Source organism: Sturnira hondurensis, unplaced genomic scaffold, assembly GCF_014824575.4.
Source record: "Sturnira hondurensis isolate 20B ecotype Veracruz unplaced genomic scaffold, ASM1482457v3 Scaffold0022566, whole genome shotgun sequence".
NCBI lineage: Eukaryota > Metazoa > Chordata > Mammalia > Chiroptera > Phyllostomidae > Sturnira > Sturnira hondurensis.
In genome coordinates this window covers 18,443,056-18,470,516 of record NW_028095197.1, presented here as the reverse complement: position 1 = coordinate 18,470,516, position 27,461 = coordinate 18,443,056, and the positions used below count along the sequence as shown (strand labels likewise).

The 27,461-nt window shown below is 42.5% G+C and overlaps 1 protein-coding gene across 1 annotated transcript in view; it reads left to right on the top strand.

Moving 5' to 3' along the window:
• Positions 1-27,461, top strand: part of SVEP1 (sushi, von Willebrand factor type A, EGF and pentraxin domain containing 1) — a 163,960-nt gene that overhangs the window by 24,181 nt on the left and 112,318 nt on the right. Inside the window, exons 2-3 of the mRNA XM_037035776.1 lie at positions 3,847-4,102; positions 6,983-7,159. Of these exons, the coding sequence (XP_036891671.1) occupies positions 3,847-4,102; positions 6,983-7,159 (433 nt within the window). The remainder of the gene's footprint in view (positions 1-3,846; positions 4,103-6,982; positions 7,160-27,461) is intronic.

The window sequence follows — 27,461 nt, the reverse complement described above, 5'->3', positions numbered from 1 at the left end:
ATCATCCTCCGAGGTTCAGATCATCGCCCTCTGAGTCCGTAGGGCCTGCCATCTGCTCTCCCCTGAGCTTGCTGGGTTCAGTATGTGGCCCCATTTTTGACCACAATAACCAAGAAAATAAGTGCAGTGCCAGGATTAATTCTCCCCTGGAAGTAGAAGGGGAGAGAGCTAACACTACATAAAACCAACAAGTGGTGTGGAGGAAAGGCTGGAGACACTTCCACCCAAGCCAGAAGGAAGGAGGATGAGATAAAATGCAAAAAGAATGGACTGTAGGAAGTCCAGAAAGTGAGGGACCCGCAGACGCGTACATCCTTTCTTTCCCCAGAAACGCTATTCAGAAATATTCAACAGTAAACATTCCTTAAACTGGAGAGGATCTGATTATTCACGTTAAAAATAGTAACTACGTAACAGACAAAGCTTGTTGAAAGTTTAGAATTTGAAGGATGAGACAAGTCTTCTGTGTAGCTTAGAGTGTGTCTTGTTTCTAGTTAATGTTTCCTAACAGAGAAAAACAAATGTGGAAAACAAATTGTAACACTGACATAATTCACTAGCTTTCTGCTCCCTGGAGGAGACTGCCTGATACATTCACGATAGGTAACAGGGCATGAAGTCCAGTTTCTTAAAAGATGACTTATGAGGTTCTCTATCTTGAGTTTCCATCCTCCCTCAAGGAGCTGCATTGGTTTTGTCACAGCTGAGGTTGGGTGGCAGTTGGAATTACATCCCCAGGTAGTTCATTATTAAAACCCAAGGGGCAAATATTGTCCCCCAGTCAGATTTGTTGCTCCTTTTTTTTTCTTTCAAGACCATTTTTCAAAATAGTTCTCTCGTGGCCTGACTTTTGGGGGAGGGGGGACCACGGTCTTGTGTAATGGTGATGGATCTCGGGTGTTAGACCAAGTTACACAACCCTGCATTTTTGTCATTCTAATGACTATTGCTGGACAAGGGGAGCTTACTTCCCTGCCAGATATTTGTACAAGCCACTCAGAGGCTTGATACAATACAGATGGCGATAACCTTTTACGACACAAAGTGCATATTCAGTTTTTCCTTGGCGGCAAAGTTGTTGCCTCATTCAATACCCTGGACCCCAAAAGTTCTGTTTCTTAAATGCCTAACAAAGGTGAGCAGATGATGTAAAATATATTTCTGGAACACTAAAAAGGAATCGAGGGCTAGGCCTCTGCCACGTTCCACAGAAATGACCACAGGTCTATTTACGTCTTAGATCTGTGGGATGAAACATATTTTTCTTGAGTTATGTTTTTATTCAAGTACAGTGAAGCGCCAAGATTGGGCAGGGGGCAAGTGATTTTCCATGCACGACCCGCTCCTCCTCCATCTTTAAAGTGCATTCCGTACCCAGATCTTGTGTAACTCTTTGCTTGGGCTGCTAGCCCTGCCATTAGTCTTTGAAGCTTTAATACATTTCCTTGCCAACAGATATAATGGTTCCTGTAAATAGTCACCCATTCCCCACAAGAAGAGAAGAAAAATAGGGTCACAGCTTAACGCGTTGTTTATGTAAGGAGTAGCACAGCAAGGAGTCTCTGCCAAATCCTAGCCTGAATGTTGAGGAGTATTATTGATGATGGGCTAAGATTTTAATAGTACAAAATAGGATTTGTTTATGTCAGAAGGACAATAAAGACACAAAAAGGAAACAGTCTTTTTTTTGTACAAAGCGGTACAAAATACTGTGCATGTGTGTGCATGCCCCCACACACAGGTATTTCATACATTCCTACCACTCGCTTGAATGACTCTCCGCAGCATATCCTAGAGTTTATCCACTCCACTCATTCATTCATTAATTCATTGAATAAATATTTATGAGCGCATACTCTGGGCCAGGCACTGTCAAGAATATCATTCTGAGAAGGAAAAACAATTGACTGTTTTCCTCTCTCTCCATCCCATCAACATTCTCACTTTTTGAGCGTCTTGTGTACATTAACTGCCATGGGTTTGTAGGAGAGTGGTAAGAATGAGCCAAAGCTTAGGGGAGTGTCCATGGAAGTTGGGTTGTGATTTCAGAGTGGAACCACTCAGAAAAAAGAGTTTATCACTTAGCGAAGAGCAAGGACAGTGCTCTTTGCGACTGTCCTTAAACACGACTCACCATGTCTTGGAGTGCTAGAACTAGGAGATACCCTTTGAATACTGACATCCAATTTTGGAGACATAAATTTATAGCTGGCTCATGTCATTCATAACAGATCACTGGATTTTTCCCCAGAGGTTGTACTGAATGAAAGAAAAACCTGTGTGTGTGTTTGTGTGTGTGTGTGTGTGTGTGTGTGTGTGGTCCAGTCTGTTACAATTGATAGGGCTTTTTGCCTGGGATGTATACTAACCAAAAGTGTGTTTGTATATGTATATATCATACTTTATACATTTTAGTTATCATTTTTATTAATACTCAAATTACCCTCTATTTGACCACAAGGAGCTTCTTCAGCTGGCTTCTGGTTCTCTGTGGCATGCCCTTAGTAGTTTTTACTAGCTTATCTTTACTAGCTTCTCAAAAACCATAGTAGGTTTTTGAGAAGTCATGGGGTGAAGTATTTTAATATCTCCTTTCAAATCTCTGGCTGTCCAGATGTTCTGTAGAGTCATTTCTAGTTTAATTGCCTTTAAATTCAGGTTTCAAGGTTTTATTTTTTAGCTCACAAACACTAAATAATTTGGTAAGGATTATTAGATTATAATCTAATGATTATGTTTTTATGAAGAATGCTTTGTATAAACATGAATTTTATAATCTAAGAGAATATGGATCTTATGGCTGAATCTGCCCTTAAAGTGAATTGAGACAAAGTCATTTTTTAAAATCACACCATCTCCTTTTACCTTTAACAAAACATAGGAAGTAGTTGTAGCTCCTCTTGAGGACCTTCTGAATGTAGGGTTCTTACTGCCTAATAAACATTGAATGCCTTCCAAAAATTTGCTATAAAATACACCGTGACACTTCTTCACCTTCCTTAGCCACTTATTATGAAAAGCAACAGTATGCCATTTAGTTCTGATTCCAGATTCACTGCTGAATTATTTGTGCCTGTCCAGTTTGATGTGACAAGATATCGATGGCAATGAATAGATGCCTTTAAAAAAGGGTTTATTTTTTCTTCTATCTGTGAAGAAGAGCAGCAAAAACACTTAGAAAGCGTAACTCACTTCTCCTAAAACAATAAAGTCTTGGTGTCAGGTTGAGTAAATCAGCATTTTCTCCTGAAGACAGGACATCACCACCAACAGCCGATTCTGTGTGATGCTGGGTGGTCCCAATAGAAAAGATAAAGTATTGAGTCAATTCTGCAATACTGGAGGAACAGTGGGAAAACAAATATAGAAAGCAGGTTGGTCATTATTAACTCTGGAAAAGACATTCACTTAAATTTTCCTCCAGTTAGGCTTTTAGTGTGTGGTCATGAGGTGGGGAGTGCGGGGTAGAGAGAGAGAGTGAGAGAGGTACATGTGCTTGAAAGTAGATACCTAAGAGTCAGATTTGGTTCATGTTTTGAGAGCCTGAAAATAAAAAAAGTTTAATGATTGTGATAATATTAATGAAAGTTCGTTCCATAAACATTTGCTATTCTCATTAGCCAGCTCCATGGCAGTGCTGATGCATTTCAAATGCGTCTAAGGTTTATTGTGGTTCTGTGAGGCCATTGTAGGCTCTTGTCTGTGCCTTTCTCTCTCGGTGATCAATGTCCCTTTCCTCACTCTGGTGAAATGCTAATGAGCGCCACAAATACTATTTTACATTAGAAGGGAAGCACATAGTAGGTGAATGCACCACAAACTCATATGGCCTCTGTTTTGTTACAGCAAATTCTCCGTCATTCCAGGGAAAACGCCACAAAAGTTATATTTCTCATCACAGACGGCTATTCTAATGGGGGAGATCCTAGACCAGTTGCAGCGTTGCTGCGAGATTTTGGAGTGGAGATCTTCACCTTTGGCATATGGCAAGGAAACATCCGGGAACTGAATGACATGGCTTCCCCGCCGAAGGAGGAGCACTGCTACCTGCTGCACAGTTTCGAAGAATTTGAGGCTTTAGCTCGCCGGGCACTGCATGAAGGTAATGGAAACCTAACCGCATAAGACGGTGCATTGCAATGGGGGTTCCTTCTCTCTAACTGCTTGAGACCCGCTGAGGGGTAACATCACACCCTACATAGTCTTCGCTGAGCGTGATGCTGAAGTACCCTTGGTGTATTATGTGATGTGTTGAACTTCATAAATAGAGGTGGCATTCTGACCTTGCAACAATAGTGTATTTTGTTTTGTTTTTAACAGCTGTGATATATTTCCACTAAAATATCCATATGCTCCCACCAGGAACTGCTAGCATCAATGGAATGAACCGAGGTGTGTTTTGAGGCCACACACAGTGTGAGAAGTCTTGACTTAGATGCATTTACAGTTACCCGGAAGGATGAAGTAACTGTTCAGCAATAGGCATAGTGGATCCCACCAGGATGTTTCCAGAAACACCCATGAAGATATAGGGACAGGAAATGCTTAACCCACACTTTTTGACCTGACAGTTTGAAGCTACATAAGCTCTCTAAAAGCTGAAAAACATTACCCCAACAAGAAATAAAATCAGCAAATCCATTTATTAGAATTCTTGCTACACATTTATTAAGACGTTTAGTTGTCTGGTTTAAGTTGGATGAACTTCCAGGCACGATGGGGGGGCATGTGGCTTGGTGAGCGACAAGAGAAGCGTGTAGATGGGGAGGAGGTGACAGGAGCTCTAGCCTCAGACAAAGCCACATAGCCAATCAGGCTCGATTTGGGCAGGAGTCCATGTGAAAGAGTCACTTTGGTGGGCAAATCATGGCAGTACGAGGTTTCAAGCAACTAGCGATGTTCATAACAAGCAGCTCGGCCCTACTGTAGTTGCAAATGAGGAGGCTAGGGCAAGATCTCCACTGTCTGTGGATGCAGCAAAGGAGTCCCACTTAGCCATCTATGAGCTGAGCGGCTTTTTGCAAAATATTTAACTTTTGTACTCCTTAAGTTTCTTGTTAATGAAGCAGGGAATGAGAATAGTACCTGGTACATAGGATTATTATAAGAATTAAATGGGTTAATACATATAACGTGATTTTGAATATTACTGAGGGCCTGTGATACTAAGCCCTTGATAACTGTCCATTATTGTTCCCTTAAATAATTTATCTAACATCTATGAGCTTCAGTTTGCTCTACCTTTAAAATGGAGTTATTATAGAACATAGTTTTATCAAGAAGATTGAATAAAATATTTAAAATTTCACCAAGTGCAGTGTTCAGCACATGGCAGTTCAGCTACTGGGGTTTTTCATCATTTCTCCTCTTCTCACGGAAGTGATATGTTGATTGGCAGTACAGGGGGGCTGTGTTACTAGACGGGATTATGAAATTATGAGTATTGTGAGCTGTGTTGGAGAGGACAGATTTCAAGGCCTACCTTCCCTCTGTCCTGTGGGATCAGGGCCTTCTGCCCTAGTACAAGTTGGCCCACACACTGCGTGGTTACAAGATCACAATGGAGTTTTGGAAGGCATTACTTTTATTATAATAAACTAACATTTAGAATATGTAATACCCTGATTGAGTTTCCAGATTTGGTAAGGAAAGATCCTGTTTTTCTGAAAAACTATGATCAGATCAAAGGCAGTGACCCTCATTTCCTCAATCTCTATGTTCTCTGAAGTTACTTTCAATTTGGGTAGATCCACTCTTGGTCTCAAGACTGCCCACGTTTCTGGCCATTCTAAGTAGACACGAGTTACAGAATGATAGTTTTCCCCATGTGTAACTTACCTCTCTGAACCCTGAGTGCCAATGCACCAGTCTTAATAGCTAGATTTTTCTTGCTTTCTAAGTTGCTCTTCTACCAAATAAACTTGTGACTGGATGTCTCAAAGCTAAGTGCCTTGTTACAGGCCCTTTACCAACACCACAGTCCACTGGGTGGGGCTTCAGTAGGGTGCCTGGTTGTACCCGTCTCTTCTCCATGGGGTATTCCCTTTACTTTTTCCCTACCCACTGTGCAGAGTCTTCAGCCATAGAGGCAAATGTGCCATAATTGAGGACCTCACCAGTCTCGTTTCCAGGTATTCAATCACAGTCCATGTGTCTTGCTGAAACTTACCCATTTGAGTTCCTACTAGGGACCCATGGCCTGCCTAGCACCATGGACATAACACTGAAATTTGGGCTAAGACTTTTGAACTTCTTCAACAGAGTAAATTGAACTTATTGTTTGCCTGACTAAGGCCATCCATTGGATCAGTCATATTGCACCGTACCCCACCCTGTAAAGTCACTTTCTGAACAGATCTGAGTTGTTGAATTCCCAGCATGCCTCACTTCAGAACATGGTTCAAATACATCCATATGATCTCCATTCATGTAAAACTGGATGGTTTACTTAAAACTGAGAGATAAACCAGATCCTAGCCTATCATTTGGCTTGTGTGCTGCTGTTATTTACGTCTTCAAACGACTGTACAAGTGATGGTATTTAGTCTTGGGCCAGTAGCTCACAGCAACATCCCTAAGCAGCAGTCGGGACTGTAGTTTTATTTTTGTATTTGGACATGGATTTTGGAAATCCTGAGGCAGTGAAGCACTGTGTCTCAGAAGCCAGAGGAATGACCCGCAGGACCGACTGCATTACTTCCTGCCGCATCTGGAGATTCCTCCCTGAAGTACTTAATTTTCTGCCTGACCCCGCATGGCCTCGAGAACTTACGAGGTCCCAGACTGAAATAACTGGCTGAAACCTATTCCCTGTCTGTGGTAGCACAAGTAACACACATTCCTATTTGGGTGGGAGTAGGGGGGCAGTTGGGAATTCAAGGGATGTGAAAAGACATTTTCTCCAGCTTGCATTAAATTGTAGCAACTAGAGCTGTAACGGTCAATGGTTAATTCATTTTTTATTGCCCTCTGTCATGGCCAGATCTGCCTTCTGGGAGTTTTATCCAAGAGGATATGTCCCATTGCTCCTATCTGTGCGAAGCCGGCAAAGACTGCTGCGACCAAATGGCAAGCTGCAAGTGTGGGACGCACACGGGGCAATTTGAGTGCGTCTGTGAAAAGGGGTATTACGGGAAAGGTCTGCAGTATGAGTGCACAGGTGAGTCTCCGGTCTGTCTAACTTCATCAGTTATCTGTTGCTGTGTCAAAAACGATCCCCAAACTCAACGGCCTAAACCACTAAGGACGAATTGCTCATGAGTCAGCTGGGCAGTTCCTTTGGTCTCAGCCTGTGGACATGCATTTGTCATTAGCGGTGAGTTGGGCAGGATCTTAGCTGAGTTCTCTTACCTGTTTGGGGACCAGCTGGCTGGAGTCTGGTCTAAAATGACTTTGTCTAGGACCACTAGGCGGTCCATTCTGTGGCCTCTCAGCCTCCATGTGTTCATGTGGTGGCAGAGTCCTGAGAGGAAGAATGGGAGCATGCAACACACCCTTCAAACCTGGATTTGGAACTGAAGGGGGGCAGACTTGGGGTCTCTTGTTTGTCGTTAGTCAACAGCCAAATCTGTCCTCTGGGCTCTTAAACCAAAATATCCCTCAGTCTCTGTATGGACTGAAGAGAGTGGGATTCTGGTCCTCAGGCCCCATTAATTTGTGGGCCTGTCACAAAATAAAATGCAACATTCGCTTGACGGTCTTTTAGCTCTTCATGAGTCTCCAAAAAGGGGCTTTAGAAAGCTGTAAAAGTGACATCACCTCAAAATGGAATTCACTTCATTGACATGTGTTTTTTGACCTCCCCTAGCTCCCTTTCCCAGAGGATCTTGATGGTTTAAATATTTTCTTAGAAAGGCAAGAAGAGCAACTTGGGATTCTTGTGATGTGCATTATATTTTAGGAAATCCGTAATATTTAAAAGTAAAATGTAGTTTTTCTGTGATAGCATTTGTTTGTTCTTTTTTTACCTAAAAAGTAACATTTAAAAAAAATAACTTCTGTGATTTGCTATTTGGGAAAAACTCATTCCTGTGCAAATTAACACCCACCAGGAACCTGTAGGAACAGCAGGTTTATTTTATACTGCCCCTCGTGGTCTGTCATTGCTTGTGTCTTGTGAACATTATCCTGACCTTTGGAAGGTCAGCCTGCTCTACAGCCCAGAAACGTGGCTCTCCCCTGTGTACCTGACCTGCTCTCTCTTCCTTCTTCTCTTGTTCTCCTCATAGGACATTCCCTCTTGTGTTCTTCTTTTATTGCCCTCTAATCTTGCTGCCCCTTATCTGCCCCTAATTCTCCCTCCCTTCCTTGGCTCTGATCCCAGCTTGCAGGCACATCCTTCCTGGTCCAGAATCGCTCCTTTCTTGGCCCTGCCCCTACTCGACCCAGCAGGATTCCTCATTTAAGCAGGAATAAAAGGGGGATCTGCCTAACTGCCTCTGGGTTGGCAAAATGCCTCCCCTTGAGGCTTCCCACACTTCCATCAGCGGCCCCTCTTGGCACCGTCCCCAACACCTCCTCCTCCCCTCCCCCATCTTAGCCCACCAGACACAGGCAGAAGCTCTCATTTCCTTGCTCCACGCCGTAGTCAGCATGTCTGCTCTCCGTGTGGTCCCCACCGAACTGCTCCCTGCCTGCCAACAAGCCAATGCCGCATGGCCGCCCAGCAGCCTCCACCACACTGGGCAGCAGCCGCACCCCACCCCCCCCAGCATCCCCCACCCCCGCTCCAGGGCACTATAATCTTGCATCCCAGGAGAGGAGTTGCAGGAAGAGGGGGGCGGTTCACAAACCCACTGCCCCTCGTTACTCAGGCAGCAGTGGCTGTTACCAGGAGAACATTCTGGGCTGAAAGGCACGGTGGTCTGTGACACAGATGAGACTGGACAGGCCTGCCTGGGAGCGCTTCTGCTGCTGGTTCTAGCCAAGGACACTGAGCACAGAAGGGTTCGTTTATCCACCCCTTCTTTTAAATTAGTAAGCCTCAGCTTAATATTTTCTTACGTGCACGATATAAACAAGATATAGTTGCCTTGATATAAATGTTCGTATTGTCATCTCCAGCCTCTGTTTCTAAGGTATTAGGAAAAGTGGTATGGGAACTCCAAGGTGCACATGGGGACTGTGTAATTGTAGGAGACAGCACTTATGGATGGATTCTCCTGCACGTCAGGAGCAAAGAGAAAAATAAATCAATCATACCCCTTCTGTGGCATGAGAGACTCATGACCAGGTTTTTTTTCTTTTGGAACGAGAGAAAGAAATGCTAGCTCTGAATCCTACAGTACTGAACACCTGGAAGCCATGAGCCTCTTCAAAATGTGTTTAGTTGGCACATGTTACAGAGCCTCTTCTCCACGCTAAGCCCAGGCATTGAATCCAAGGGTGGGCAGAGAGACATGGTCCCTACCTTCTTAGTCCTTACAGTCAAACCACACAGATCCATTTGTAAATGCAAACTGGGACATGTGCTATTAAATAAAAATGCCTGTGGTATAAAGAAGGGCTCCAGGGGAGCTCCAGATCATACCTTCTAAGCTGAAATGTAAAGGGTAACCAGGCCATCAGTATTTATTTCTGCAGGAGAGAATGTTACCTTTCATTCTGAATAGTTGGAATTCTATGTGTCTCTCCTCATTGTAGAAACAGTGCCTTTCAGAAGCAAATCATCCCCTTAGAGAGCCAAAAGAAACTTCGGAGATTATCCGCTCTAAACCTCTCATTCTACTGGAGGAAATTGAGGTTNAAATGCAAACTGGGACGTGTGCTATTAAATAAAAATGCCTGTGGTATAAAGAAGGGCTCCAGGGGAGCTCCAGATCATACCTTCTAAGCTGAAATATAAAGGGTAACCAGGCCATCAGTATTTATTTCTGCAGGAGAGAATGTTACCTTTCATTCTGAATAGTTGGAATTCTATGTGTCTCTCCTCATTGTAGAAACAGTGCCTTTCAGAAGCAAATCATCCCCTTAGAGAGCCAAAAGAAACTTCGGAGATTATCCGCTCTAAACCTCTCATTCTACTGGAGGAAATTGAGGTTTCAGGAAAGCTGGATATTTTGCTCAACATGGCACATCCAGCCATCAGCGGGGACCGGGAAGGGATGCAGGACACTTATCTCTAAGTCCTGTGTTATTTCCAAGGCACCACAGCACTCACTCTGCATTTTTGAACTTAGCTTCTGGTACACACTGTGTTTCCATTGACCCTGCACTGTGCTCCAAGTGCTGAAAAACAAAGGAAGATCTGGCTCAAATTCATCCTCTGCTGATTACAAACTATGTGGCTTTGGGTGATTAATTTCTTCTGATTCTCCATTTCTTCTGTAAAATCAGCCTATACACACACACACACACACACACACACACACATACACACACGTATATATGTATACAGACATCTGTATATAGAAGTTCATAGTTGTGTGTGTGTACATATACAGGGGTGGGCAGAAGGAGGTTTACAGTTGTGAGTACACGAAATAGAGTTTATTCTTGAGTTATTATTTATGAATTATTGTATCATTTTCCATAGGAACCTACTTTTACCCTACTCATATATACAGCTGTATATATGTGTTTATAAAGAGAGCTCTATAGATGTATAGTTAGGTAATTGAGAGACTATGTCCTTTGAAAGCTTAGGGTAATATCGGGCACATCCATTTTCCATCAGTGGTAGCTTTTAAGCACTGTGAAATATATACAAGAAAGCTAATGAAAGAACATTAAAATGGTTAGCTCAAGAACAAGATCCCTGAAGATAACTGACACCAGGTCTTTTGTAAACTTTACTTCTCTAAGCTAGACTAGTGGTCCTCACCTGAGAAACTGCTCTGGGGAGCACGAGGAAGGTCTGTGCATGCAGGGGAATGCCATTGAGGAAGCTGGCACCTGCCACCGGCGACCTGATGAGTGTCTGAAGGAAGTCAAGACACTGACCCAGAGGAGGCAGCGGGACAATGTGCCATTGGGTACTGAGAACAGTAGAGACTGTTTACCTTGATCAGTGAATTATATTTGTTAATTAATTTTATAGCAGAGCAGAATACTAGAGCTAAGCATAGGGTTTTTCTCATTATTCAGTTGGAAGAGTAGAAAACTCTGTCTCATGATCGTGTAGGAAGTTTGACCAGCAGTGGAGTCAAGACGTCCCAGTTCCTAGCCTGGAGGCCTTCCTTTATGCCAGACTGTCTGGAAGGGTGCCCAGGAGACCTCAGAGAAAGCTGACAACCTTGATGTTTCTTTGGTCTCCTCCTCCTTTTCCCCTCATTGTTTTGGGGGGTTGGCAATCTGGACTGTATGGGTCCTCAAACAGTGACCCTCCAACCTCCTGTCCAAGGCAGTGGCTTTACTTGAAGTGGCCCGAGCACCATTGTCATCAGCAGCAAGTGGCTACTCTATGTCAGGACCCCGATGCGCAGAAAGATTTTGATGATTGTGGATGGATTTATTTCATGTTGTGAACATTTCGCTGGAATGCAAGACTGGTGATATTTGTTAGGAATTAATAACAAGTCATACTTTGCCAAAGAGTTCAATTTCGTTAGGCCATTAGGGTGTTTGGACTGGTTTTTCACTTCCCTTGGCTCCAAACTTCTTTGAGTTGATTTCAAAATAATCATGTGCTTTTAGCTGGTGGTCTTAAAGAGTATGTGTTAATAGGTTTCACAGGAACAAGGATCATATAATAAATAGATAATTCAAGGTAGAATAGTGCTTTGTTCAAGTATATCTCAATCATTGTATGATGGCACTGAACACAGAAACTATACTTGACAGAATTTAAATAATGCTAAAAAATTTCCTAGGAAAAAAGAATTTGAAACAGTTGTAATACTTAGAAAGCCATCCCCTATGTGGTCCAGGCTAAGGAGGCCTTACAGTGAATGAAATTCACTTCCATAACCAAAATACATTTCAAAATAGTATAAACGCTTCACTTCATTTTCTCTAATGGCACAAGGAAGACATACAGAACACAGCAATTCTTAAAATCCCCCTTTTCTCATCATTCTTCCCCTTAGTAACTGTAACTCTTCTGCACCTATTTCTTCAAATTCCTCCACACACACACACACACACACACACACACACAGAAACACACAAGCATGGGCACACATACCTTGCCACCCAAGCCTTAGCTCAAACCTGTCTTAATTCCACGTCACTCCTTAGGGAACCAGAAATGAAGAAAGTCCAGAAACATTTGCATATCAATATTCTTTTTTGTTGTTGTTGTAAATCAATGCTTTATAAAAGGCCTATGATGTTTTAAAAAAACCCTTACATATTGCAGTTTCATCAATCATGCAAATATTTTGTGTGATTCAGAAATTGTGTGGGACTTGAACACTGCATTAGAAAGTTTAAAAGATTGAGAAAATATCTTTCTATGGTTAGTCATTGAACTTCATTCAGCTAAGGACAGGTACTGAAAACCTGCTGGCCAATGGAGAGATGNAAATGAAGAAAGTCCAGGAACATTTGCATATCAATATTCTTTTTTGTTGTTGTTGTAAATCAATGCTTTATAAAAGGCCTATGATGTTTTAAAAAACCCTTACATATTGCAGTTTCATTAATCATGCAAATATTTTGTGTGATTCAGAAATTGTGTGGGACTTGAACACTGCATTAGAAAGTTTAAAAGATTGAGAAAATATCTTTCTATGGTTAGTCATTGAACTTCATTCAGCTAAGGACAGGTACTGAAAACCTGCTGGCCAATGGAGAGATGCTGCTTCCATTTCTAGCTCTAATACTATTTCTTTATACTTCACACTCAACATAGACGTTTGGACAGTGATGATGGTAATGATGTTAATAATGATGATGATGACAATAACAACTAATACTAAAATAATGCTTACTCCATTCAAGATACTTTTCCAAGCATTGATGTTTAATAATTCATTTAATGTGCATAATAACTCTCTGGAGTGTTGTTGCATTTTGGAGACAAGGAAAGCAAAAGTCAGAGAGGTTAGGTGACTTGTCCAGGGCTATAAAGCTAATACAGTTAGTTTATGAACCCAAGTTCTCTAGCTCCAGAGTCTAGTCTAGTCAACAAGACAGACATTCAACAAATAAACATGCAACCAAAAATATTATTTCAAGTTCTGTTACATATCAGTTTGACCCTCAGGAGATCATCAATATTTGATCATTTTCAACCCACAAAATAGCAGTGTCATATGGTTCAGGCTAATACTAGTCAGGAAAAGAAGAAAATGAGTCATGTAAAATACAAATCTGCTTAATTTTTTCATTGTGACTCATTCATAGAATAAACTTAAGCTCCTTAGCATGGAATAAAGGCTTTGCATGATTTCATCTCTCTTTGTCCTTTGAGCTAAAAGTTAAAACTAGTTACAGTTTCCCCTAAATACCATGCTATTCCTTTTTAAAATTATTTTTATTGTTATTCTATGACTGGTTTCCCAATTATTCCTCCTCTGCCCTCCTCCACCAGCCCACCCCCACAGTCAAATCACACACTATTGTCCATGTTCTTTGTCTAGTCCCTTCCCGTTCTTTCCTCCATACCTCCCTCCGCCCTCCCCTCTGTCCACTTTCCGTCTGCTCCATGTTTCCGTGCTATTTCATTCCCCGGCTGCTTCTGGTTCCCTCTCCCACCTCACCCGACTATTGTCTTCATTCCTACCTTGCTAGACTAGTGATTCCAATAGGTAGGGGCTCTCCAATTCATTCTATATCCTGACCAGCTGCCGCAGAGCCCACAGTAAGTGCTCCAGGAAAAGGGTTGGGTAAGAGATCAAGCTGAACCTCAGAATCTTAGATGGACAAGAACTCATTGAAATGTTAGGCCATTGCTCAGTTTCCACATCTGCCCCGAGAACCACAGGATCCCTAGCACGAAAGCACATGGTGGGGAGTTTTTAAGGGTGCATTTAATTCATTTGGATGCAAAATATTTGCATTTGGTTTAACTTTGTCCACAACAAGTCACATACAGTATATGGTGGGTGCACTGCATTAGCCATTTTTAGATGGCTGGGTCATCGAGTCAGCTGATTCACCAGTGAACTTCTGCTGTAAATCCAAGCCTTTGCAGCTGTTCTGAATTTTCCCTGAAGGGATCTGAGAGACGCAGAGTATGGAGACAATAGGCATCTTGAGGACACTGCTCTCTGCAGAGATTGAATCCATTTCAGTGAGGTTAGAATAATTAGCAGATTGAAAATTATGGCTAGATGATAGCCAAGGCTGAGGGCTAGCTAACGAGCCAAAGTCTCAGTTCTATTATTCTTTATAAAATGAGGATACACTGTGGAAATAGAAACACTGGAGTATTTATCGGGGATATCTTATTATGTATGTAAACATATGCACACAAATCCCCACCCCCGCCCTGCATCACGCACATGTTTTCCTGTCTAAGTATTATGTCATTTCTTTGGGAAAAGGACAGAGTATTTTAAAAGTTCTTGAATAGAAACCAAAACATTTGGAAATCTTGTTCTCTGAGCTGAGTTTAGCTGATTTTTTCTCCAAATAACATCCCCAGAGGTGACTAATAATGGATTTGTAAGGTGTAAGGAATTTGTACAATGTATTCCTATTTGCTTTTTATGAAGGACTCTTGCTAGCCTGTTGACATGTGTTCCCATCAACTTAAGGAGTAGAGTAATTAACTGCTGCCTACATGAGGCTAGTTTGTTCAGTTTTCCACTGGATGGGGGAGAGATTACAGTCCTGATAGCCTGTTTTCCAGTGTAGTATATTTTCGTAACAGGAGAACACATCGAATTACACCGTAAGTGTGAAACATCACCAAACTCCAAAGTCAGTGTATTGTATTTTCAAGCTCAGTTATTGTGTTCTTCAGCTGTGTTCTTCAGCTCTGTCACTTCTGTTTGGTACTGTTACCAGAGAGGGGTCTGGCCCTGAGCGGGTCTGCCTAGGACTGGCTCTAGTGTGTGAGTTATTGACTTCATGTAGGAGAGATTTCACAACATGAGTCCAGGTGACTGTGAGGATGTGTTTATTAAGGCTGCAGTCAGTGAAACAAGGGAGGGCTTACCATAGAAGAAGCAACAGGAGAGCCTGGGCTGGGCTGTCTGAGCTCACTGGGGGGTCAGAGAAGGGGGGCCTTGGGGACAGGTGCAGGGGATCAGCCTGGGACCAGCTGCCCATTGCCTTAGAGGTGAGGAGACATGGGTCTGTGGGGGAAGAAGAAGGGAGAGGGAATGGCATGGGCTGCTCCCCAGAGGGGGAGCGCTCCCTGGGCCCTTTGTCCTGAGGCTTTCCTCTCTCTCTTGTGGGCAGGAGTCTTAGGGGAGGTCTCGGGGGGGATTTCAGTAGCATAGCCATCAGTTCTCCAGGTGACAGCATATTCATTCTTTCAGGGGCATGGTCACCACTGCCTGGTCAGTGACAGGGCAGGGGGTCTTCAGTCATTGCATCTGGTTCTGGGGTCACCCACCTGGTCTTGCTGCTTTTCTGGACCTGGAGGAGCTGGAATACAACAGGGGCCTAGACATTATCTCCCAGATGTTATATCCAGGGAGGAAGGGCCAGGGGAGGGAAGGTTAGCCTGGGGGCGAGGTCCTCATTTTCCCAGTTTTGCCCCCTGCCAGGCACTGGGGGCCTTCTGCCCTGGTGACCATCTGCACCTGGCTGTGAATTGTTTACCCACTGTGTTCAGCTCCCTGTCTCACTTTCCTTTTCCACTTACCAAGGAATTTTCCTGCCTTCTCGCTATCCTGTCTCAGTACCTTCTTGTGTTTTCTTTCTTCTTCCCGAAGTTCTCGTTGTGTTCATCTGGTCTTCTCCCAGTTTCTTTGAACATCTTTGTGAGGATTCCTTTGAATTCTTCATCTGGTAAATTACTTATCTCCACTCTGGTGTGGAATTTTATCTTGTTCTTTGGTTTGGGACGCATTCCTTTGTTTCTTCTTTTTGCTCTCTGTGTTGGTTTCTGTGCTTCCGATAAAACACCTGCCTCCCCAAGTCCTGCAGGAGCCGCCTCCTGGAGCAGATGATCCTTATCAGTCAACCCTGCCTCGGCTCTTGGTTGTCTCTCAGTCCTTTGTGATCGTCCCCGCAGCCTATTTTATTTTTAATGGCTCCTAGTAATTGAGGGTGTGCCAGGACCTGTCAGTGCCTCAAAGGGGAGGACATTAGTCAGCACTCAGATTCAGCCTGATTGGAAGCCAGACCCTCAGGTCGCAGCAGCTTTTGGAGTGTGCAGATGTATATACTTCAAGTATATACTGTGGGTCCATAAGCGTAAACCCTGCTGGCCACTAGATCCAGGCAGTGTGGAGGTGTCCCCTGAGCAGCAGTCACAAAAATTAGGGCTCTGGACAGGTGTATTAGCTCCTTTCTGGGACATATTAGTGAGCTGCAGGAAGGCAGAAGGAGAGAGGAAAGATGGCATCCATCCACCTTTGTGCCTGAGAGCACCTGGGTAAGCCCCTGGTTGTGTGCAAAACCTGAAGCCTCCCTATCAGGCCACATCTCTAGGACAAGTACCCAGGAAGCCTCTTTCTGGGAAAGAACAGGAATGTGTTTCAGTCTTTTGTCTGTGCAGTGCCCTGAGGGTGGGAGCTTGCTTTGCTGAGAACTGCCCCTCCAATTGTTGTGATCTCATGCGACCCAAGAACACAAGGTTCCTTGGCCACCAGAGCCAGGCAATCAAGAGGTATTTCCTGGGCGGTAGCTGCAAAAATGGGGGCACCAGGTGTTGGTCGAAGCTCCCCTCCAGATAACTGGCCCTCTAGAGTATGGCAAAGGGAGAGAGCATCCAGGTGGAGCCTTCCAAGGAAAAGAAGGAAAAATAGCAAGACGGCACCTGGGGGCTAAAGCAAGGCAGAGAGAAACCATGAAGATGGTGCTCACCAGGCAGTGGGCCTGTAGATATGTGATAAAATTAGGTGTCTGCCCCTGGGGCCCTTGCTTTAAGATTAGCAAATGAGCATCATTCACATGAAGTCTGAACACCTCTGGACTGGCTGCCTCTGTGCTGAACCCTGGTGCTGGCGAATAGCCCTGTAAGAGACATTTCTCATGTCACTATAGTCTTATGAATGCTTTGGGGGCTCGTCTCTCAGGTGCAGGCCTTCAAGTTGGGGTGCCCAACCTGGTATTCGTACCCTTTGCCCTTCAGGGAGAAGCTCTGGGCTTTGAGTTCGTCCACAGCTGTGGGACTCCATGCCAGGGGAGATTCTCTCCCAGCCTCTTTAGCTGCTTCTCCCCATCACCAGATGCATAGGGGTTGCTCAGACAGCTTTCAGTTTTTGTTCAGAGGAAGTTGTTCTCTATGTAGCTGCAGCTTTGGTGTGTTCTTAGGAGGAGGTGACCCAAGAGCTTCCTACACAGCCATATTGAACAAAAATCCCCTATACTGTGCTCTTCAGAAATACTTACAAAAATTTACTCAATATTCTAATATTGCCAAAGTAAGTATTATGAGCAAATCTTGCCGATCATTGTAAAATTGTCTCTTCTCCCTTCTTCTTTACCCCACCCCCATTATCGGTAACTCTTTCCAGTAATAATAAAAGGAAAACATCTGTGAAATCAGTGGTCTTCAAGGATTTTTGCTCATGTAACTCCTAAAAAAATATTGAAAATCCATGTACCCTGTCAACTTTTACAGAGCCATCTAAAGATGTTTTGGCAGGTTTTTTAAAAGATGGCATTTCCATAGTATTGCATCACCATTTTAAAACAAAACCATTATATCACTTTTGAATGTACCCAATGAAATCAAAATGCCACGGCAAATTTGATGCCTTCTGGAAGTATCCATTTGTGCACAAGCACATTTTTAAAAACACTTTGCATGGTTTCTTTTCTTAAATCTCTCCCATTCTATGTGCACCACATAATTGTGTTCCAACGCAAGTGCTTTTATATGTTAAAGCATTTTATAGAGCATAGCATTCTACTTCTCTGCTATAGAGATTGTGAATATAAATTGAAACTAATTTTTAAGTTTTCCATAACCAAAACTTCCATTAGAGTTCTTATTACAATTGTTATTTGTATATAATTTGTCAAACATACACATTGTGATACTCATTGCACATAAAAATAAGGTACTATTGGAGATTCCTGTATCCATGGATTTCTGCTGGTCGCAGTATCAGTTATTTCTATTTTTCCTTGGGTTTTAGTGCTGACAACCTTCTCCATACAAATATGTAGATGGGACTTGAAAGAGTTGTGTTAAATTGATGTCACCAAATTCTTTGAGTTTCTCCTGAGTTACATGCCAACAGTAACAAGTTATCTATCATCGAAAAAGTATTACAGATGATGTATTAGCTGATGACTCCCTGAGGTCATTTTCCAAGTTTATTGAAACTGAACAATTGGAAAACTTAGGGCTTGCAAAAGTTGTTACCCAATCGGTACAGTCATTCACTTTCTCAAGTTTCTGCAAAGTCCTGCAGAGAGACCTCGCTAGGACTTTATTAAAAGACTCCCCATTTCTATTTCACTTGGACGCACGTTGTTTAACCTAATTATGGTTGGGAAAAATCAAAGCATTACAAATTTTAATAACTCTTTACAATTCAACCATTTTTGATAAAATTATTTTACCTAACAATGTATGTTGATATATTTTTACCCAAATCTTGGAGAAACTGCACCTTGGAACTTCTTTGAGGACCTGTTTGTTCTGCCTTAATTCAAGAGAGGAGTGGTTGGTGGGAGGTCACGGGTATTTCTTTCATGCGTAACTCTTGCTTTATAGATGCCTTGATGCCGGGAACAGAATATGGTGAAGAGTATACATGAGTATTAGAGTGACTGGGGGGGTATATTCCTCCTGTATGAATTTACAAATGGACTTTCTCATTCAGATGTCACTTTCAAAAAATTTTACAGTTCTTCATGAGGTACAGAATTCTCTTTCAAACTATTCTTATCAAATATATAGTTTTCTCATTTATAAGTGGGAGTTCATTGCATTTTTTAAATATAATGCTTCTGCATACAAATTTATTGATTTTGAAGTATTTATTGCACCTTGCCACCTTACAAATCTAATCTGTTAATTCTAGTGGTTTTCAATTGATTTCTGTGTATTTTCTAGGTTAACAATAATATTGCATGCAAATAGTGAAATAACTCTTTGTTTAAAATATTAAATATTGATGGTGAAACAGGAACCTTGCTTTATTAATTTTTATGGCTTGTGCCTTTAGTATTCCACATCTAATGAATAAATGAATGGATTTTTTTCTTATAACTTGTTCCATAGTTCATGGTTAATTTTCACTTAACTGCTTCCATAGTTTGACAAAATTTAAAATCTCAAGTTTTCACAGAAAGTTTCCCAACCACTAACATTATGCTATGCAGAATTTATTAAATAATTGCTTAAATGATAAAAATCTGTAAGATCCTGGAATGCTGCCTTGCACTGTTCCATGAATTAAAACACCACCCCACACCGTCAGTTATGAACACATGCAAACAGCTTTATGCAGGTGCACATTTGCACACACAAATACCATGGGTTTAGGGCTAAATTTCAAAAACAATCTCAGGAACTAGATGGCATGAAAGAAATAAATGTGTGATTAGCCACTTCCTATTGTTGAACTCGGCCTTCCAGATGGCGTACTTTGATTCTCAGCCAGGGATTCTCAGGGTCAGTAGACTTGTTCACCTTCATTTCTCCGAAAAAGGAATGGAAAATTCCCAGGAAGACGGGAACCAAGCAGAGTTTCCATATGCTGTATTCTGGTATCTAAACATGCACTTTGCTTTATTTATTTACTTATTCATTCATTCACTCAAAATTTATTAATGCTTACTCCAAGCCCATATGCCGCGTAGCACAGGCCAAAGACTAAAAGGTAAATAACCAATCTCCAATATGTCGTTTTTCTAACTTGGATATTTCTAGATACTCTTCGAAATTGTGCTTCTCTGCCTTTGGTTTTTGGTTTTAATTACATTTATTTCTATTTTGAGACAATAGTAGTGTCCCAAGTAGTTTTAAAAAATATTACCGACAGATCCCCTATATCATTTTCGCAATTTCTCCGAGGAGTAACAGCTTGCAGAACTGTAGTGTGATAACCGAACCAGGATACTGGCATCGACGCAGTCAAGTTACAGAATAAATCCCCCATCACAGGGACCCACAACAGGCTCTTTCAGAGCCATAAACACTTCCCTCTCTGTTCCCGCTTTACCTCTTACAACCACTAACCTGTTCTCCATTTCCATCATTTTGTCATTTCAGGAATATTATGTAAACATTCCTCTAAGCAGAGGAAGAGGAATGAGGAACACTGCCCCCTTCCTACTGGGTGGGCGTAGAATCCAAGTTCCTCATTTTGCCCCCATTGACACTGATAAGCACGCGTATATCAAGGGGTCCTCGGTACTGCTGGGTGTGGACGGACGTTCTGGCCCTTTCCTAGGCACCCTGGCTGGGAAGGCTAGGAGTGCCCCATTCTGGTGCCCACATGACCTCCACTGCCACTACAAGGAGGGTGTCTCTTTACTGCGGGTGCCAGTCCTGACTTTCCCAGATGATACCGCTCCAGTGGGGAGGGGGTGGGGAGGGACCCCTTGTAACTCCTGGGTGCATGTGGAAGTGAGACACAACCCTCACCGGTGGTCTCCATTGGCATGAAAGACCCACCTTTCTACTTGGCCTCCTTCTCTGATACCAGTCGGGCAGAGTCTTTGGGGGTTGGGGTGCTCTCTAGAGCTTTGCCGAAGTGGAAGTCTAGGCTGCACTTGGCCTCTGCCTGGTGTGGCTGAGGTTGTGCCACCGTTTTGTCTGTGGCACTTGGCTAGAATAGACGTGCTGAGTCGCTATTATCTAAACACGTTCTCTCTTGCTAGGCTGCTCTTTTCTTTCTCTCGTGGCTACAGGGAGCAGTGTTTTGTTGTTTGGGGTTGTTTTGTTGTTGTTGTTGATTTCATTGGTGTTTTGGATTTGTCAGCTTCCTCAGCTTTCGGCCTGGGACATGTGAGGGAAGGGGAAGCCCAAGGAACTCACCATCCTGTCAGTCTTTGGACCTCGAGGTCCCTCTCTGGTCCGCCTCTTCATCATGCCCACTTATGTTTGCTTTGTACATAACATCCAGGGCTTCCCACTGTGCTTAGCAGGAGGCCTACGGAGAAGTATATCTGCCCATCTTCCTGGAAACAGACTCCTCTGCTTTTGTGTGCATGCTTTCTTGTCTGTTGACAGATTTTTCCATGTTGATTCTATGGAGCCAACAGATAGATATACTGCTCTTCATGTGTTAATTAGGGACACTCCTATAGAAGCCCGGTGAGCTCAGTTCATTCCATATCTCATGTCCCGTGATGACTTTTATAAGACTTAGAGAGGAAAACATGAACACAATTAAGCAAAAACATCAATTAATCCAAGTTTTTAAATCATCCTTATCTACAGGGAGAGGTGGGAGTGGGTGAATCACACCATGTGTGTGAGAATGAACTATTACTGGCTTCATAATTACGCCCCCAGAGGCATCCAAGTGATCTTGACACACCCCTTAACTTAAAACACTGTCATTGTTCTTGTTGTTTTAAGAGTAAACTGCTGGCTTTTGGACGTGGTCTGTTCAGCCTGAACGGTTCTAGTACTCACTCCTCTAGCTTCTCTCCTCTGCACTCCAGCCAGAGTGCATTTTTGTTTTCTTAAGCACGCTCTCTCTTGCCTCTGGGCCCATGCACATTGGTCCCTCTGTCTGGACTGCGTCACCCTGCTTCCACACCTCCCCTCACTTCTATTCACGGTTCTGGTCTCACCTCTGAAGTCACTTTGACCGAAAACCTTACCCGACCACTCCACACCTGCCTCAAGACTGGATACCGTCCCTCTTCCATGTTGTCATATCGCCTGGTGCTTTCTCTCTTTTCATTATCTGTTTAAGACCGGAATGGTTGTCAGGATACAGGTGGAGTTCTATCTTATTCTTCTCTGTGTCCCCATGACCCCTCCACCTGTCATATCCTTTTCTTCCCTACTGAGGGCCATGGAATTTTAGTTTTAAAACGACTTGGATGCAAACACGATCACCCATGTTGCTGTGATGGAAAATCCAGTTCTCCAATTGGTTGCATAACTTAGAGAAGGTCAGACACTGTCAGAGCTATAATACTTAGCAGAGTTCTGATCTGAGGATTCTCACTCGATCCTTCGCGCCCCACCCTAACGGACGGAATGGGACAGAGGCCGTAACATGGTGAAACTTAGTGTGTTGAAGGCCTGCAGTTTGCCAGAGTAAAAATATTTGCAATTTTATTTACACAGAGATTATTCAGAAACTAATCCAAATATTTTAATACGGGAATGTGGAGGGGAAGATGACTAGCCGAGTGGAGTACTTCAAGATGCAGTGAGTGAGACCACACAGCCCACCAGAGTGAATGCCAGGCGGGATGGGTCCTTGGGAACCGGGTTGGACGGATACCACAGAAGGAAGTCATTTAAATGTGTTCGTTGGCGCCTTTAACACTATTTATTGAATATCTTTTAGGGGATGTGGAACATGTGATTGCCGTGCAGCAATTGCCTTAAAGTAGCTTATTCTGAAATAGAGCTGCCAGGGCCGTAGAGGAGTCAGCATGTGTGTCGTGACCTGAGAACTTTGGTTAATCCCGTGCTAAGCAGCTGATATGAAATGGACATGGAAATGATGTAGAATTACACAGAACGCTGTAGCTGTGCAAAAGTGTTTACTTCTAGTGGTGGTGGTGAAGGGATTTGAACCAAGCTTGAAAGATAGAATTTGGAACTGTGAGAATTGGGTGTAGAACTGTGGAGAATTGAAAGCACAGACTGGTGATGGGACTGGGGATGGATTGCCTAAGTGGGAAATAGGCCAAATCCATGAACGTGCTGGGATTCGGGGACCAGGTTGTTCTGGGGCTTGAGTTCCAGGTTACAGAGATGGCCTTTGGTTCATTGGTAACTGCAAGCCATTGAAGATTTTTGAACAGGAAAATGGCATGATCAGAGCCTTGTTAGAGGACTCTTGATTTGGCACCTATGGCCAGAAACAACTGAATGTGGAGTAACCTAGAAGAGGAGGTTGCGGGTGTGGAGGTAACAGAATCAATCAAGTTATACAATGATGTTTTAAATTAGCACAGCGACAATGGACATGGAAAGCAGCAACTGATAGAATCCACATTTCCAAACCCTCAAAGACCTTAAAATCTTACAGAAGTGAGGTAGAGGAGATGAGGAAAGGAAAATACCAAAGGCAGCGGTGGCCTGAGACTTTATTCCTAACTTACCTCTTTATCACAAGACCCAAAGGGAAACAAGGCTGTCAGCAAAGGCCAGACTGTACTGAAAATCTTTCTTCCTTTCTGATTGCTAAGGTCAAGTGTTTATGAGGTTCACCCTGTGCATTCGATCTCATTCCTTAGGACAAGCTAATACTCAGCAGATACACATCAGTACAGTTGCAGACGTTGTGACAATATTGAAATACTTATTTCAGTATTGAATGCCCTGAGTCCCTTGAATACCTCTTTACTACCCTGGCCCCTTTTCCAGGTTCCCCCACCTGTCACATCTGGAGGGTACACAGGCATGCCGAAGTCTGCCCGATGCCACAGCTGCTGTCTGTTCTCACTGATGAGTGATCATGCCATTCTGGGCTCTTACATGGAATATTGCCCCTACCATGGATGACGTGTTCTCCCAGAAGGTTCTCTCCTTCTTTAAGCAGATAGACTTCTGTTGGGCCTACACATGTCTGAATCTCAGGGACAGATCTGCCCTGGGTTTAAGTGGAAACCTTGCTGCACCGAAATCCCCAGGACTTCACAGTTAAATAATGATCAGTCGGTAGTTTTGAAAACCGCAATGTCCAGTGCTAATGACAGTACAATAAGATGCGTATTTTTATTCCTGGGATGGGACCATAAAATACTATGACAATTGGCCAATGAGTTTGAAAAGTTAGTATTTGCCTAAAATTTTTAATGGATGAAAGATATGAGAGAACGATATGGCCCTGACTACTGTGGCTCAGTTAGTTGAGTGTTGTCCCAGAAAGTGAAAGGTCACCAGTTCCTGGTCAGGGCACATGCCTGGGTTGCAGGTTCGGTCCCCAGACAGGGCACATAAGAAAGGCAACCAATCAATGTTTCTCTCTCACACCTATGTTTCTCTCCCTCTCTCTCTTCTTCCCTCCCCGTCTCTCTAAAAGTGAATATATATAAATTGTTTTTAAAAATAGGATTGGTGAAAAGTTGTGTATCATTTTTAAAAATTGGAAGCAATCTAAATACCAAACATTAAAAGAAATGTTAAACCAGAGTGGTTTACCCTATAATAATTTTTAATTTCTCCTTCGTCTGATTCTGAGTTATTAGCTATTTTAGAAAGAGTAAATAAAGATAATTCTAAAATCACCAGAGGCCTCTTCTAAAAGTGCTAACACACAGTTTTAATTTTATTTATTTTATTTTTTAATATAGTTTTTATTTATTTAGAGAGAGAAGGGAGGGAGAAAAAAAAGGTGAGAAACACTGATGTGTGAGAGATACATCAGCTGGTTGCCTCTCACACACCCCCAGCTGAGGACCCGGCCCACAACCCAGGCATGTGCTGCAACTGGGAATCGAACCTGCGGCCCTTCCGTGTGCAGGCCAGTGCTCAATCCACTGAGCCACATCAGCCAGGGCCCACAGAGTTTTAACTTTACAACTCAGGATGATCTCACATTCCTTATCCAGACAGTAAACACCTTAACACAATTAGGAACACAGAGTTTTCAATGGAAAAGAATTTGCCTATGTTTTCTATACCCAGTCAGGGTATGTTTATGCGTGAATATATGGGTATGCGTGTGTACACATATATTAATTCTTAACATATGACATTCAGTTGGCTGATGCATCCTCTTTTGGACACAGACTTCTGAGGGTTTTGTTCTTTGGTTTTTGAGAGACTTGTCCTAATCCATCAGTAATCTCTTTTCTGATCTGAGCAGATGTTTACATTTGCAACAGGGCGTCCTGCGGCTAGGGAGTCCTTTGTGCCGTGGCTCCACACAGTGGCTCAAATCCACGGTTTTCTCCCCGTCGTCTGTATTCCAGCCAAATGAGCTCAGCAACTGCAGGGCGATTGGCAGGATGCTAATTCATTACACACATTCGGACGTGCAGAATCCAGGGCAGTTATAAGCCTCCTCACCTAATTCATTGATGAAAATAGACAGCATCTTGGCTGTCTAATAAAAAAAGGGGGGGTCCTGTTATGTATGTCTAGGTCCTTGTCTTATATTTGTGAAAATACTGCCTCAGCCTTGGAGAAATTGGTTCTCTTTTAGTTCAGTGAATCTGTATGCTCGGAATCCCAGCATAACTATTTGTAGGAGCAGATTCCTTATTCAGAACAAATCCAAAAAGCTGAGAAAAAGTATAATACTGTGATCATGGAGAGCCTTTCTCTGGGGGCCCAGATATCTGCTTGCTGTCCTACTTAGATCTACTAGGACCCAGGGCTTTTGAGGTGCACAGCTCCTGGAGACCATGGTAACCCACGTGACCGAGCACCCTTGGAGATGGTTCGGGCACGGACCGCAGGCAGCCGACACAGCTGGTCCTCTGAGCAAGGAACAAGGGCTCCTAATATTTCTAGAGATGTTTTAAAAATTAATCTTAGATTTAGAAAGAGAAAGAGTCTTATGAAATATAAGTTATTGTATAACATCCTGTTAACTAAAATAGTGTTCTAAGGAATTGATGTTTAGTGGGTAAGAGAGAGAGAGTGAAGACCTCTTGGTATTTTACAAATTCCAAACTGGTTGATGTTTTCATTTGCTTCAGAGAGCTGAGTTACCGGCTGGAGAATAACCTCACGTTAGCACAACAGGACAACTTTAAGAATCACACTTCCAGTAATAGTAGCTAGTAACCGCCAACATGTTTCTCAAAAGAGAAAGTGCTTATTTTAACAACAAAAGCAGTAATTAAGAAATAATATTTGGTTCATTTCCAGGAAGGAAACATTTCATATTCAAAAGAAAAAAAAAACATACCCTAGCTGTTTACCATCACTTCTGAAACTCGTTCAAACCACAGTCTGTTTCGTCTTTCCAGCTTCTGCCTGGTTTTAGATGAGGAATTTTCCCCTTTGGGAGTTACAGAGGTTGATTACACCTCTACCACTAGAATTGTGCAATGCCTTTAAATAGTTCTGAAGTCTGTTTTCCATTATCAGGATGAATTTCACAATGCATTTCCAAATGTGCTTTTGTATATTTTTATCCAAAACACTGTTCTCCAGTGTTGTAAATTCTTGATGCCTCCAAAGGTTTTGGAGAGTAATTGTGTCAGATTAGTTCCTTTTGACGTATATTATTTTAAAATAAATTATAAAATCTGCAGACATAATCCGATGGCTGTTTTTAACATACTCTTCGGNCGTCTTTCCAGCCTCTGCCTGGTTTTAGATGAGGAATTTTCCCCCTTGGGAGTTACAGAGGTTGATTACACCTCTACCACTAGAATTGTGCAATGCCTTTAAATAGTTCTGAAGTCTGTTTTCCATTATCATGATGAATTTCACAATGCATTTCCAAATGTGCTTTTGTATATTTTTATCCAAAACACTGTTCTCCAGTGTTGTAAATTCTTGATGCCTCCAAAGGTTTTGGAGAGTAATTGTGTCAGATTAGTTCCTTTTGACGTATATTATTTTAAAATAAATTATAAAATCTGCAGACATAATCCGATGGCTGTTTTTAACATACTCTTCGGTACTATTCTATTCCTAGAATGATCAAATATTGGCATTGGAAGTGTCACACACATCGTTCACTGTAACTTCTGTATTTTGTAGGAAGAGAAAACAAAGTCACTTGCCCATGACCCCTAGCTTGTTAGTGCGAGAGCCAAGATCGTAACTCAGGTGTCTTGACTCCAAGCCCAGTGGTCTTCTGCTTTACCCTGCTGTTGTTCTCTCGGACTGTAGTCCTCCCGCCACCCGACCACCCTCCACCTCCCGGCAGAGCTTGTTTTCTCTCGCCCACCTTTGACCGAGTGACTGCTGGCTCAAGAAATGGTTCTTTATTTTATTTCCAGTCTGTGAAATACACTTTTATTTCCAGAAGCCAGACACATCCACAAATGTCTTTCTCTTCCCTCATATTTATTTACCAAGTAGCTTGCTCAGATATGGAATTTGGGGTTCGTGATTTTTTCCATGTAGCTGTATATCTTTTCCATTCTTTTCCCTGAAATTGGTTTTCGTACTGAAGAAATAAAATCTGTGTTTTATTTTCCCATTTGTAAGTATCATGTTTTTCTTACCCAAATGCTTGTAACACTTTCTTATCCTGGGTGTCAATCAGTTTTATTAATTATGCCTGGAATTTGATGAGGTTTTTTGCTGTTGTTTTTGTTTGTTTATTTGGGTGTTTTATTTTTATGTTTTGCTCTGAAGCTTCAAGTAAGGAATACAAATTTGCACTGACATCATA